The sequence below is a fragment of the Bremia lactucae genome, assembly GCF_004359215.1.
Source record: "Bremia lactucae strain SF5 chromosome Unknown BlacSF5_NotPlaced_17_SHOA01000003.1_2250557bp, whole genome shotgun sequence".
NCBI classification, from domain to species: Eukaryota; Oomycota; class Peronosporomycetes; order Peronosporales; family Peronosporaceae; genus Bremia; species Bremia lactucae.
The window spans coordinates 1204143-1219957 of record NW_027152029.1 but is presented as its reverse complement, the minus strand read 5'-3'; the positions used below and the strand labels follow the sequence as shown (position 1 = coordinate 1219957).

Here is a 15815-nt window from a genome sequence, read left to right as displayed (position 1 = left end):
TTGTTACCTAGCAGCCCGGTCCAATACTATGGACTCGGGCATCCCGTGTAGTCGGTATACATTATCCAGGAACAAGAGAGCTGCCTCCTTGCCTGTGATCGATATCTTACATGGTGCTAAATGCACCATTTTGCTCAGTCTGAGCCCGTCCATTCTTTAAATCGGACAACATGCCAAACATGAAGTCAAGATTTACTGACTTCCAATAATCCGTTGGAATCGGTAGCTGCTTCAGGGCGCACTGCTGAACGGTGCAGGCTTAACGCGCTGACACTGTTCGTAAGAGCGAATATTGTTCGGCAACCATCTATATAGGTGCGGCCACCAAAATTCCTCCGACACTCGTAGGAATGTCTTTTCACGGCCCAGATGCCCACTAGCTGGCGCATCATGGAGCTCGTGAAGGACCATCAGCTTGAGATCTGTGTCATGAGGCACATGGATTCTCAAAGGATCACAAGGTGACAGCTGATGCCATAGCAGGCCATCGATTTAGCTAAAGCGATATAGCTTAGCTTTCACGTGCGACGGAAGGGAAACCTTTCGTCCACCGAAGTGATCCAACAGCATGCGACAATGGTCGTCCTGCCTGTAGCTCTCTTTCATCTCAGAGGCCAATGAGCTCGTCTCGTGGTATGCCTTCATGGCTGCCAACGTTGACGGCTGAAATTGTGCTTTCGCACTAGACACACTTTCCTGGTGTCTAACCTCGAAGTCTGGTCTGCGCGATAAAGCGTCAGCCAACACATTCGACTTACCCGGCTTATATTCAACTTTGATATTAAATTCAGAGAGGAATGTGAGCCATCTTGCCATTCTTGGCGAGAGGTGCGGTGAGTTTATTGCGGTCCGCAGTGATGCGTGATCCGTATAAACCACAAATGATTCGGTGCCCTATAGGTGCACACGAAACTTGACAAGAGCATACTTTATTGAAAGCTCTTTGTCATGCACGAATAATTCAGTTCCGCGGCTTTTAAACGCCGGGACTGATAAGAGATGACACGGTCTACGCCGTCGTCATCCTTCTGCATGAGCGCGCTGCCGATTGCAAAATTACTTGCATCGCAGACGACGCTAAGGGCTTATCTGCGTCTGGCAATGCCAACACCGGTGCCTCTACAAGAGATCGCGTCAGAATGGGTTTGGTTTGCTCAGCATAATTATTGCTATATTTATGCAAGTAATTAGCGAGCCCTAGGAATTGGCGCAAATCCTTCACGTGCCGTGGGATTGGCCATTCCATTACTGATTTTACCTTGTCTGGGTCTGCTCGTACACCATGTGTGTGTGTACCTACGATGAAATCCAGCACAGATTTCTCAGGGACCGCTATGACGCACTTTTGCAAGTTGACGTACAATTGGGCGTCCTTCAAAGTCTGCAACACAGCGTCTTAATGACGCAATTGCGACTCTATTGCTCTCAGCCTGTCCTCGGCCCTACTATGCACGAAAAATTCGTTCTTTAGAGTGGGGGGGGGGTGTAATGGGCTAAAGTTGCCCTAATGCTTCACAGTTTCCGTTAAGTACACTTGGTGTACTTAAGGGAATGGTCAATTACTTAAACTAGTAAATAGACTCAGCACTCGAGTGTGGTTTACATTTGTGACGAACCCTTGTGTATGTGATGCACATAGGTGCATTCACATTAGGAGGGATGACGCCTAGCGTCATCCGTTAAAACGAGGTATCTAGAAAGATACGCTCGCAATACATATTAGTGTTATCTATAGAGATGACATTTTGATTGGTAAAAAAAGGTATTTATATATAATGCGATTAAATATAAATCAGTCTGAAAAATACTTTCTACTTAGTAAGTGCGCACGAGGAACCGGATTACCGCTCCCGTGACGACACTTAACTAAAGTACTTAGTGTGTTGGGTGAGGTCGCTAACGCGCCCACCACAACTACCTCACTGCACGCAAGAGAAGCTGGTTAAACCGCTTCGTCGCTGTGCTAGAGTGTGTGTTCGCGTAGAGCGTGGCCGCATTTAGACGTGCCCGTCTACAGGAGTAATGAGCCCTTAATTTGCACTCACGTACCTTCTTTGTGTGTATCTTGAAAAGTCGCATAACGCACCTTCTATGCGCTTAAATTGAAATGTCGCCCTATGCACCTTCTTTGTGCATATTGAAATAGTCCTCCTCTGTCATATGCTCACCTGTCAGCCCTTAAAGAGTTGCGAAAGTTGATGCATATCAACAGTTGATATGCAATAACTTTCGCAACTCTTTAGTCTTGTGCGTATCTTGCGCCTTAGTGAGTAAATCACCTAGCATTAGCTCGATTTTCACATAATGAGCTGAAATTACCCCTCTTTTAGTATAATCGCACAAATACTTGTTTCGCACATCGATGGGCTTGGCTTTTGTCGACGATGCTTCACCCGTAAGTTGGCTAATAGCTGCTTGATTGTCCATGTGCATGAAACCATAGGTAAGGCTGGCTTCAAACCAATTTCCATAAGCATGTCACGCACGCCCAAAAGGTCCCTTGCGAATTCCGAAACTCTACAAACTCGGCTTCAATTGTTGATAAAGCAACATCTCCTTGCTTTTTTGACTTCCAATTAATACCCATACCGTTGAGGAGTATAATGCCTCCGGTAAGCGACTTGCGTTCTTGTTTATCGGCTGCAAAGTCAGCGTCACTGTACGACTACAAACATATGTCGGTGTAATTTCCTTTAATCGGATTCATTTCTAGCTTTAGAGCCTTGGTTCCCTTAAGGTACCTGGCAATCCCTTTCGCAATCTTCCAGTCTTGTAGTCCTGGCTGGTGTGTCTGTCTCGTAGCTTTTAGAACCGCGAAGGCTTATCAGATCTAGCACACCTCGATATCCGCAATAAAGACCTAACAAGTGATTGAAAATCCTTAATTGTGGGCCCCCCATCCTTGGGTGAGCTCTCGAAAAAGGTGACATCATTCGTTGCTACTTCGTAGCAGTTGGCGCCAATCGGTGCACGCGTGGGGTTCGCTTCCAGCATTCCATGCTCACGCAAAATTTCCGTGAAGTTTCCTCCTGATCTAGGGTATTACCTTGTGTATCTTCGAGTTTCACTCGCATTTCTAGGAACTTGCTAACTTGATCCAGATCTTTGATGGATAAACTTTTCAATCCAGTTATAAGATCTTCTACAGCCCTTGAGCTTGTCCCTGTAGCCAGAAGATCATCGACATACACACCTACAACAACAATACCAATATTGTCGCGTTTTCAATGGAGACACAGTCTGAGATGCATTGCCGAAACCGTGCTTCTTTCAGTTTTTGATGTAGCAATTGGCTCCACAGACGCTTGGCTTGTTTCAAGCCGTACAAACTTTTTCGTAATTCCAATAGAACTTCTTGTTTGTCTTTGACGCCTAAATTTCTTAAGATTTTAGTACTTAATTCCATCGACTATGGTTCGTGGAGATATATCTGCAATCCTGGCTCTTTATTCTCCTAAACGTAAGCGTTCGGAATGTCTCAATGCTTAACTGGAACTCCCCAAGGGGCCGCCAATGCCAGCAATACTTTAACTGTTGACATATCCATAACAGCAGCAAAAGAACATTTATAATCAATTCCGTATACCTGCTCATTACCACATGCCACAAGCATGGCCTTTATTCGTTCGATGTCTCTATTAGAAACAGTCTTCGTCTTGTACACCCGTTTAGTGTGTAAGGCGTTACTGTGGGGCGGTCGCTTAATCAATACCCATACCCCATTATCTTCCAATGCCTTCATTTTTTCATTCATTGCTATCTTCCACCCTTCGCATCTCGAGCTTTTCATGGGTTCCCCATAATGCTTAGGGTCCCTTTAATAGACATGGGCAACGACTTGCGCAGGTCTCATTGGCTCCTCCCGAGCCTGTTTTACTTCATTTGACCTGGCTCTACTTTTGGCTTGATGCACATCCCTTTTCCAGGTCTTAGTATTTTTAACACCTGTCTTGATCTTGGGTTTCAAATGGGATACTTCTTCTCCTTGATCATTAAAAGCCAATGTTCTCTAAAGTTGATTATTCTGGTGGTCCGTGCTGAAAGCTCAATATTCTGCACGTGTTGTGTAACCGTGACCTTATTTGCTTTCTGCATGAAAACCCTGAAACTCTTGACTTCATCACCTTTTCCAATGATAATCCCTACCTGAGATCGTTGTGCAAGTGAACTTTTGCCTGGGTTTCGATAAACGGTACACACGGAACCGAAGGCCACAATGTCCTGTAAATCTGGCACTTGATTTGTTAGCACTTCGATTGGTGATGTGCGTTTTGCTTTTGCACTCGTAGGACTACAAATTAAAATGTAGGCGGCGTAATCTACGGCAACCCCACAAATGAAAAAAAGGTAACCGACTAGGGAAATATCATTGACCTTGCCATGTTTAAAATCGTCCTGTGCATACGCTCTGCTTTGCCATTCGAAGCTTAATTGCGATCTTCGCTGACTTGACGAGGTACTTCAATGGTTTTGCAAAATAAATCCACAGTTTCGTATTCGCTACCTCCATCTGTACGCAATACGTAAATTTTATATCCAAATCTCCTTTCGTAAACGCTAAGAAGTGTTCAAACTTCTTTGCTGTCTTATCCTTTGCTGGTGCCAAGAATACCCTGCAATAGTTGGATTTGTGATCGATAAAGTTGACTAGGTACCTGTTTCCAAGTCTGTCCTTAGGCGTCATATGACCCTTCAAATTTGAACAGACTACCCCCCCATTCGATCTATTGGGGAGTTGATTCCTGTGTCTTTTTTCAACTGAGCGTTTTTGGTCGGCTTCCCTTGAGCACACGAAATACATGTTGGTCTTGAGAAGCTCGTAATCACAATTCCAGAGTCTGTATCCTTTGCCATTTTTCAATGATGTCATACGAAAGATGACCCAACCTTTGGTAAAAATGATACAATGTACCACTTTGGATGTCGGTCCTGGGTGACTTTGATCTTTCAGCAAGCATTGCGGTTATCACTTCTTTTGAGGACTTGAGATTTTTCTCAGTGTCCACCACTTGCACGTAAAGCACATTCTGTTTCATGTCAATGTCGAATATCACCATTCCATCTGACTTTTGCGTCATAGTATTTCTTGAAAGCTCGGAAGCCAGGTACACCTCGTGTCATAATGTTTCTTGAAAGCTCGGAGGCCAGGTATACCTCGGTAAGTGTAATTTGTTTGTCACGACCTTGAGTCATCACCGTCAAAAAAAAACATTTCCGACTTGAGTGAGTCGGATTATCTCACCATCCGCCAAATGGTACTCCTGCTGACACGGCTTTAGATTTTTTAATAAAGATTTGTCATTTACAAGATGTCTGCAAGACCCGCTGTCTTGTATCCAGGCATCTGAACTCAAGCTTTCAGTAATATGGTTTGAGTTATCAAAATCGTTGCGGTTTCCTTTGGCCTCCTGAATTGCCAAAACTATATTCTCGGCTGATTTTCCGTGTTGGCCATTATTTCGAAGTTCTCGTTTGGATTTGCAGTCGGATTTTACGTGTCCGACTTCTCCGCAATTAGAACACGTGCGAATCTTCTTGCGCCCCATCTTATCTTCAATGTTGGCTAACACCTCTTTTCCAAAAGCTCGGCCCGATCGAGATTCGAACTCGATCGCTTGGGCGAAATGACCAATTCCTCAGCTTGAACCTAAAAATCGGCTCTTTAGGCTGAGTATTTGGCCATTAAAATGAGAACCAAACTAGGGGAGGCGTATCTGACAATATTGTCCAGTACTTTTTGCTCCCCGCCCCCTGCTGCATCGCTCACAGCTACCAAGTATAAAAAATGCTAAGGCCAAGACCGCCTTGCCTCCTTTCTGTTTATTAAGAGTTTAATTGCTTGAGCAGCTGTTATTGTTGTCTTGAACGTGTCATGCATCCTCTGCATCACGTATTGTAATATTGGTGGAACTTGCCACCATGAATCCACTTGTTTGCCGAAATATCTTTTGGCAGTGCCCGTAAGATATTGTCCGAAAACGTCAGTTTCACACTTTCAGTCCAAATAAATCCACATGGTTCTTGGGCCATGTCAATCTGTCTCCAAAACGTCTTTCCCCAATCAAAAAAACTGAACCCAGACCAGCATTTACTTCGGTCCCATCGAATTTCGAAAGCCAACTTTCGTTGTCTGGCATCCGGGGTCCTGTAAGTTGCCAGGGGTGGCGATCGCTGAATCGGCACTGGGGGGGGGCTTTAAGGTTAATACGGAGAAAATTGCACAGGGGTTTGAGGGATTTCTTGTTCCCTCTGTGCTACCCTAGCTCGTGTCCTTGGATGGTAACGATTTTGGTCACCAAAATTTTTATTTGGACCCCTCATTAAGGAATCGCCCAAGGCATCGCGGTGTAGTCGACCAGCAAAATCCGCACCTAGCATGGTGTAAACATTCCACTTTCAACCGCACCTTTAACCTTTCATCCTCGGCCAATTTGGACTGAGAAGCTTCTATCTTCCTCATTCGCTCATCCATCCCAGTAAGCACATACATCATCTTGGATAGCGCCTCAATTTCCGTACCCCTTCAGAGGTATGAGGTCGTATGATTGTTGCCGATTCCGTCCTAACCCTTCGTGACTAGAAGTTGTCAGAAGTTCGACATCACTTGCAGGTGAGTTGGTAGCTGGGCTCATAACCTGTCAGAAATGTGTAGCTTACGAAAAAATAGTAAATGGAAACTAATATGTATTATCTTAATCCTACTTGTGCATCATCAATTAGCCTGTCCAAAATTACTTTATAGGAGTTGATTAGTATCTGATTAGTATCTGATACATCATAGAGCATGCGACAGTGTAACCTAGGTGAGAAATGAGCCCTTAATTTGCCCTTACTGTACCTTCTTTGTGTGTATATTGAAAAGTCGCATTACGCACCTTCTCTGCGCGTTACTTGAGGTGTCGCCCTGTGCACCTTCTTCGTGCATATTTCAACATGTGCCTTTAGAAAGTTTAACTCTTAGTGATCACAGTGCAAGCCTTCCAAAGGCACAAGATGCTATAAAACAAAAGAAAAAGTGGACTCCATTTATCTAATTATTAAAATGCTTTACTTATATAGACCCTGCAACCAGATCTCTATCAGGTTTTTGACACGTGCATTGCACAAAAAGTAATATGATTCCACCGATATCAATAGTGAGGGTATATGATCCTTAGTGTGTATCACACCACATTAAAGGCTAACATGCAGTTAGGAGCTAGATCTAGGTGATGTATCCGAAGCGTACCACATTAATGTCAAAAGGGGGTCGACGTCAGCGAAGTGCTGACATCTCTTAGTCGCTTCAGGAGATTGGCCTGGTGGATAGTGCGACTGCTTGCGCAGTTCTTTTAGACGCCACAGGCGTTTCGCGTATTTCGTGTCGCTCTCACTTAATGATAATGTGGTCTAGCATGGTCTCCCACTCGAGGCTCCCCCAAGAAAATAACGTGGTCGAGCAGGGGCTCCACACACGATCGACATGTGGTCGAGCAGGGCTCCCACATCACGCAACGACAGTCAAGCCTGCGGTGCTCCGTCAACTCGGCGTAATCTTCCTTATTCTTGTAAAGATAATTTGCCAAATCAAGCCATTGACGCAAATCAGATGTTGGCCATGAGCAGATAGAATAAACTTTTTTTTTAATTTGGCTCTAACTCCTGCTCTACTCACGGGGCGAAATTTACACACTTTTTCAAATTCGTATAAAGTATGTTGTCTCTCATCACTTAGAAAACTTAATATAAATGCGCTGAATGAACATCAACTTCATTGAGATTACCCTTAGCGCGAGTATGAACAAAAATGGTGTCAAAAGTAGCTCGGCGCAAGCTCACGGAGCGGTCGCAGCACATGCGACACCGTGCGATTAAATGTGGTGGGCATATTCTTCAGTCACTACCAACCATTCCCACAGCATGCCGCTCGGCGTGCTATCTGCTGTCAGGGGATGTCACTTGGTCTCATTAAAATCTGGTGGAGCCTTAATTAAGTTGATGGCACTGTAAATTGCGCTCCCAGACATGGAATTCAGCACCATGTCTTTTCTGGAGATTGGTGTCTGCGCTGGGATAGTGGCATTGTTCAGCTTATTAAAGACGTCGACGATACGCCATCCGCCATCCGCCTTCTTTGCACAGAAGGTAGGACTCGATTGGGGCGAGCCACTCTCACGCACGTGCAGCTACGATTCTCGACAGGCTGAGTCAGTGGCGTGTAAATCAAGCGTCCATACCTGCGAGCTCGTCGCTGAGCCGACATCGTGCGAATCTGCGATCCAGTTTGCGGGTGACCGACGATGTGGCGCATCAGTATTGTAACGAGGTGTCCTGTTACATAATTAATATTTCCTATAAGTGGATTACTAAATATTATTTCCTATGAGAAGAAATAAATAAAGAAGTACAAAAATATTATCTTTATTAATTTTGACGTAAATAGTTCTAATATTTCCAAATTTGGTGATATTGATGCAATAAGAAATTAGCTCCATTGATTAGTTGATTTAAGTCTAAATTAAATTCGCCAATCGTTATAAGACATGATTGTGCGGTGCGCAAGGAGGCGCCATACTAAATTAGTTATTAATATTATAAGTTCAGTAGTCAATAGAAGATCGTTATTTAGGAACCTCAGTATATCAATACAATTTTACTTGATCCCAATTCTAAAGCCTTAGTCTATACCTATAAGCTACAGACCCTTAGCTTTATAAGAAAACTCCCTCTGTACCTTTGTGTACATGACGTTTCGAGTCACCTAAACTACACTGTAATCAGTGTTACTTTGACCAGTAATGATCAGTACTAGTCAAGGGTGCCCCGTTACACCATGTACCACTTTGTAGTCCGTTAAACGACCTACGCACGTTCCATTCAACATGGACATGTTGGATGAAGAATAATGAAGCTTTCCAGCATCTCAAGAAGGCTATCACGCCACGCGTGAAGGGTTTACTCATTTGAGTGACCTTGAATGGAACGAATGAGCTCGGTCGTAGGCGGGCCAGTGGTTGGCGCCATGCTGTACACTCTGGGAAGGGATGAACAGCATGCGACCATTGCCGAGTTCATACAACATTAACTTGACGGGGCCCGAGAGAAAGTAGCCTTGCTTCATCAGCAAGGCTCTTAACACGCGGAAGGGTTGAGAGAACAGAGTGCTCAACAATTGGAACTGTTGAGATAGCAGCATCTAAATGCTGCTAATGGGCCGACACTTTCGCGTCGACCCGAAAGCTTTAAAGTCAAAATTTCTAAGTTTTAGGCAGTCGAAGGCGACTCTATTTTGAGATGGTTCGTCGATTTAGACGACCCCATAGAAGCTCACGTATCAGTGATGATGCAACGAGAGCGGAATTTGGCATGTTTACTTTGCCGAACGTGCCAAATCTTGGGGCCTTGGGGCTCAAGCTTCACGACCTATTAGTATTTAGGTCATACGAGGTCCTTAAGACCCGGCTCAGACAAACATTTGCCGCTACGTGCCATATTCAGGGCTTAAGCCGAGCTCCTGGATTTTTGGCAAGGCAAGCGTTACATTCACGCTAATGCCCAACATACACGATACCTGGTCATTTTATCGTTAGTCATTCAATTGATGAACAAACACAAGTAAATGTGTTAATTAAAGGTCTTGCAGACGGATATGTAAAACCCACCTGTTCCGGCTGGAATAAGAGTCGCTCGACCAAGCGATCTCAAAAGCGGAACAGGAGGACTTCAGCCTGAAACAGGCTTTCGTCCACTCAGGTGCATATCGTTCACCGAGGCGACAAGTACACGGAGGTCCAGAACTTATGGATCTCTTGTATATAGAGAGCGAGAAAACTCGCTTTTCAAGTTGCAAACGGTTATAGAAATGTAGTCGTTGTCAAAAGACGGGCCACTACGCCTATGAGTGTAGTGTCCCACGGCCAGTGCCTAAAATACTGAGCGAAAAGACCGACCTCGTTAGGAACAGCGAAGGACGCCGATACGACGCCGTAGCGAAATCGCCACGGCGAGGCGGGTCGTCGAGAAACGGTCAGGGTCAGTAGGTGTGGAGCGCTCTGTGACTAACTGATGAACGTCTTGGAGCGTCCACGAGCGTGTGAATGTCCTACGAGTGAGTGCGATGGCCTTACTTGTGGGTCGGTCGTTAGCATGTCTGCACAAGACCTCAGTGTGAATGCCCAACACATTGTGGAGTTTGATCTTGACGGCTGTACACAAGCATAGGCAGCGTCGAAGGTCCACCATTGTGACGTGGACATATTTACCGACGGCTGTGCACAAGCGCAGGCAGCGTCGAAGTTTGACCACTAGAATAAGTTGAGTGGTACGAAACAAGGATGCTTGCTTTAAAAGCAATATCCAAGAAAATTTGAAACGCCTGACTATAAGAGGCAGTGCGAAATACCTAGATCGACTGGAGAGTCGATCGTAGAGGATCTCGCTGTGGTATTGCAATCACAGCTAGAGGCAGACGGGGAGGATATTCCCCAAATAATCTCTGGGAATAAGTCCTCGGAAGCCTGTGGTCAAAGGTTCCCAGTACCTTTAAAAATAAGTTTCAAAAAGTAAACTGGGACAATAAATGTCTTAGTGAACAATGGATCAAGTGTAGGCGCTTATACACTTCATCAAATAGCGCCTCTGAAGTTAACTTTGGAGAAACTCAACTGCCAACGCTAGAGCGAAAACGGTTCTTGCGTGTTCTGCGTAGTGGCATAGTCAAGCAGATCTGCGTAGTGGCATAGTCAAGCAGATCTGCGTACTTATCACATATGACAACTACGTGGCCGATATTCGGTCCGCAATAGTAATTCCTTACAATGAACGGGTTGTCAGCAGCTCATCGATGAACGAAAGTGTCCTCGACGAGAAGACTCGGATTGAACGGCTTGCGTCCCAATCGTGGGAGTGTATAAAGACAAACCCTCAACGTATTTAATAGAATTAAAGGATGTCTTTTTGAACTAGTATCGTGCGAGTTGCCGAAGGATAAAGGCACTCGACACGAAATCGACCAAATATCAGGTTCGGAATACTGTGTCTTGAAGTAATGGCCATTGCCTCATGAGCACGTAATAGCGATCGACGAATTTTTTGCCGATCGCGTAGCAGCAGGCCATGTGAGGGAATCAACTTCCCCACAACTTTCCCACATAGCTCTTTAACCTTCTGTGTGCGTAAAGCAAATGGAAGATGTCGGATTGTGCATGCATTCGGCGAATTGAACCCTGCAACGGTACCGACTCAAACGCCGACCACAAAAAGACGTAATCATTGATGGTACGTCAAAGAGTACTATTTTTTCGTCAATGGATCTGATGGATGGGGTTCTATCAGATCCTTATACGCGAACAAGATATTCCGTACACAGAAGTAAGCACCCCAAGCGGTATGCTATGGGAGTGGCGAGTCATGGCTCAGGGACTTAGTAATGCCCCTGCGACATTTGACAGCTGTGTTACCAGTCTGTTGTGATCGGTGCGGGATTTTGCACCGAGCACTTTTGATAATGTCTTAATTCATAGCGGAGCCATGAATGAAAGGTGAATGTTGAAGTTATGCGTAAGTATAAGTTGTATGCAATCTCACGAAACGTAAACTCGCTGCAAGCGAAATACCACTTCTTGGGTGCATTGTGGGTTATCACGGTGTACGCCCGGATCTAGAAAAGATCAAGGGTATTATCGATTGGCCTTTGCCAGTCGATATTAAGGGACTTCGAAAATCGCTCGGCTTAGCGGCGTACTTACGTAAGTACTCCCGCAATCATGCCGAAATGACAGTAGTTCTTTCTTCTTTGTTGAAGAAAATGAAAAGTGATCATGGAACGCTTATTGTCAGCGTTCCGTCGAGGGTATGAATCAAAACTTGATGCAATCGCCAATCCTGGCGATTGCTGACCAAGATCGACCATTTCATGTGGTGTGTGACGCCAGCGTTTTTTGCAATCGGCTGTGCATTAGTGCAATATGACACAGACGGCGCAGAGCGCGTCGTCTGCTATCAATCGCGTCAGCTTCAACCAGTCGACACTACTATCCAGTGCATGACAAGGAACACCTTGCCATGAAAAATGCACTGGCTAAGTTTAGGGCCCCCTATCTCCCAAGAGATAGACCGTTCAGTGTATATACGGACCGTGCATCTTTACGCACGGCGGTTAACAGTCCCCACATCTCGCAACGAATGGCGAGATGGTTGTCTTCCTTCGCGGCGTATAACTTCTCCGTGGAGTATAAACCAGGACGACTTAAGGTCGTCGCTGATGCCCTTTCGCGTCGCTGATGCCCTTTCGCGCCGCGCCGGCCCGATTTTGAGCCGGCTGCGTAAATTAAACAGCATAAGGCCACTGTTGCAACAATAAGTGTTCGGTCGTCAACATTATTCGACGACATTAGAAGAGCTTATCAAGAAGATAAGCCTAATAAAGAGTTGATGGATTACCTTTAAAATCCGTCTCAACAGTCCTTAAAAGGATTGCCGAAATTGTATAGATCCTCAACATATGGATACACAACTGTATTACACAGCCATTGCTGGCGATACACCTCGTGTCGTCATCCCAACCCATAATGATTTGCATTTACGCAACAGGTATGAGTGCTAGAGACGCACCAACAAGTAGTCATCGTGGACGTGAGAAGACCTATATCGCAACTTGTACTGACCACATCAGTATGAGTTTGTCCGCAAGTACATACGTGCTTGCGAAGTTTGTCAACGGGTAAAGCCTAGTCCTTCATCCGTGGTCCGTTACAACCTCTGCCTGTTTCGTTAGAGTGTTGGCAGTCTGTACTTATGGACTTTTCTTCGAATTTTCTGACGACGAACATAAAAACCATGGCATTCTTGTTTTGTGGATCGTTTCAGCAAAATAGTACATATTGCTACAATACCGGAGTTGGTCACAGCCAAAGGCTGTTCTCTTGTCTTTTGTTGACAAGATAATTCGACTCCATGGTTACCCCGCGAACTGGTCTCAGATCGAGACCTTAAATTCACGGCGGAATTTTGGCAAACTTTGTTCAATCACTTGGAATACAGTTAAAAATGTCAACTTTTGATCATCCTGAAACAGATGGTCCTACGGAGCGGGCAAACCGTATTCTCGAAGAGATACTTCACGGATACGTCCACACCTTTTAGAATTGGAGCGGGTTCTTGCCGATGGTAAAATTTGACGTCAACAATTCAGTGCATGCTTCTACAAAGCATATACATTTTTCGTGAATGGCTAACGTTACGCACGTATACCCACCTTATTTGAGAGTGACTTTTATTCGAGGAAGGGAGACTCGCTCGAGCAAAGAACCTTCTAGCTCTTGTTCATCACGCATTAGCACTACAGTAAATGCGAAGGATACCAATGTTGATTTAATTCACATTGAAGTGGACAAGCTCAGTAATAACAATAATGCTATTACTGATTTTGACAACGATGCTGGAAGACTCAGCATCAAAAACAGTATTATTAATGAGAACGATAATACTTTCAATAATGAAGAGATTGATATCTCATCAGTGCGAGCCGGTCGCACTGAAAACAAAAAAAAACCGAGTCAGCAAGTGATTTCCTGCTGGCTAGAAAAACAGTGGTACCTTTTGTACAGAATTCCATCGCTGATGCGGTGGACCGATAGAAACTGAACTCTGACAAAAATGGAAGAGCAGACATTCTTTCATTTTAGTATCAATGACCTAGTCCTAACTGTCTACGATGAATTTACCAATTAATGAAGTGACGAATGTGGGCAGTAACAAATTAATGCCCAGGTATATCGGCCCGTTTCGTGTTCGACATCGCCAAGGCAATGCGTACACGATCGAGCTGCCTCGTAAAATGCGTACGCATTACCTGCTCCCTAAATCAGCATGGGCATAAGTACCCCCAAGAGAGGCAAGGAATCTCTACCTCTCTAGACAAACGGTGCAACGTATAGCGTGCACCGACTACGGTCCATTTCTCGAACCGTTCTCGGAAAGCATTTGGCTTTTTAAGCCAGACCTCACGGCCTATAATTTGTACGTTATGTACAGAAGACCAAGCTTGGAACAAAGGTTTGAATTCCTTTGCCCGTTTAGAAGAGTACTACCGATGCCGGAAAAAGGCATCGATGAAGAATTCCGTCTCATCCTCACCAGGCTTGTGAAGCCTGGATGAGTCGAATAGCGGAATATGATATCGATCGTTGGTTATACCAGACCAACGAATTAGGTTATTCTTAGACAGCAACCAAGGCCTATTCTCAGGAGCGAACCGCACCGAATCGGTCCCTATCCTCTTGGCTCAAGTTGACGTTAACGCTAATTGGGCCCTTGGAGCGATCCCTAGAATCACTCATTTCCTGGTGATCCAAACTAGCACCACCAGCACCACTCTTCCCTTCGCGACCTCTTAGTTCCTGGTGACGCATACTAACGTCACCAGAAAGACCATCGCCCTTGAAGTCACCATCAGATGACTCCTCACCAAAGAGGTCCGACGAGTCGAACAACCTCGTCATCACCTCTCTGGTTGTCACATTAAAATCCAAAGGTTTAACGGACTCGGCCCCGGGTGATCCGGCCATTATAGTAGACACTGAGTCGGGCGATGCCGGTGACTTGGTCCAGTCACCTGCAATTAGTGTAGCAGGTGAGTTGTCACTATCACCTGCAATATCATCAACAGATGACATGTTCCAGTCACCTCTATGAGAGGAAATAAATAAAGAAGTACAAAATAATTATCTTTATTAACTTCGACTTAGATAGTTCCAATATTATCAAATTTGTTGGTATTGATGAAATAAAACATTAGCTGTATTGATTTGCTGATTTAAGTCTAAATCAACTCCGCCAATCGTTGTAAGACACCATCGTGGGGTGCGGAAGAAGGCACCATACTTAATTAGTTATTAATATAATAAGTTTAGTATTAGATAGAAGATCGTTACGGAGAAAACTAAGTATAATAAAACAGTTTTACTTTTCTCTTTTCTAAAGCCTTAGTTTAGACCTTTTAGGTAAAGAGCGATAGCTTCCTAAGAAACCTTCCTCTGTACCTTTGTGTACATGAAGTTATGTGGCACCTAACCTACATTGTTATCAGCGTAACGTTAGCTAGTATTAATCAGTACTAGTATAGGGTGCCCCGTTACAAGTATTTTTACACGGTCTTAACTCAAGATTCAACTGACGAACCTCAGTCGCGGTCCGCGCTGCTCACGCAGCGCACCTCGCCGCTTCCTCTACTTCAAGTTTAGCGTCAGCAGCTCGGTTCGTCGCGCCATCCATATTGCCTGGACAACCAGAACGAATGCAGTATGATCACCTCTTATTGTGGATGCTGCGGGTGAATTTCGCTAGATCGTCGAGTTGTTGACCAAAATAAATTACTTAGCAATTTTCCATAAAATAGCGAATTGCGAATTGTAGAAAATTCATCATACGGATGTTTTTTGCGGCAATTAAAGCCCTCGGAGGCTGTGCGCGCTCGTTTAACAAATCCGTCGATCTAGGATGTAAGCGTGCACGAGTCAATTTTCCTAGCGTAAAATTCTTGACCAAAGCATTATTCCGATCATACTCAGCCATTTACGATTTAATAGTTTAGTCATACCGTCGTACTCAGGGTTTACGCGGCTGAAATTATATTCGCGAACAAAACAACCATCCAATTTTTCTTTGCTAGGGACATAACAACTTTAAAATCCAGAACGTTCGGTCGTCTCATTATTTCCATCATACTCGAACTCGTGAGCGAAGGCTCCCCTTGGGCTCAAAAAAAAAATCGGTTAAATACCAGGCCACCGCTGTAACAGGCTAAAGATGCCCTAATTTACACAGTCCCCTTTTAG

The 15815-nt window shown here is 44.6% G+C and overlaps 1 protein-coding gene across 1 annotated transcript; it reads right to left on the bottom strand.

Moving 5' to 3' along the window:
• Nucleotides 1-15354: 15354 nt before the first annotated feature.
• On the bottom strand, nucleotides 15355-15552 carry CCR75_007726 (uncharacterized protein; the record flags this gene model as incomplete). Its single annotated transcript, XM_067965784.1, has 1 exon — nucleotides 15355-15552. One exon carries the CDS (start codon nucleotides 15550-15552, stop codon nucleotides 15355-15357), a length of 198 nt encoding a protein of 65 aa, XP_067822794.1.
• Between the last annotated feature and the right edge of the window lie 263 nt (nucleotides 15553-15815).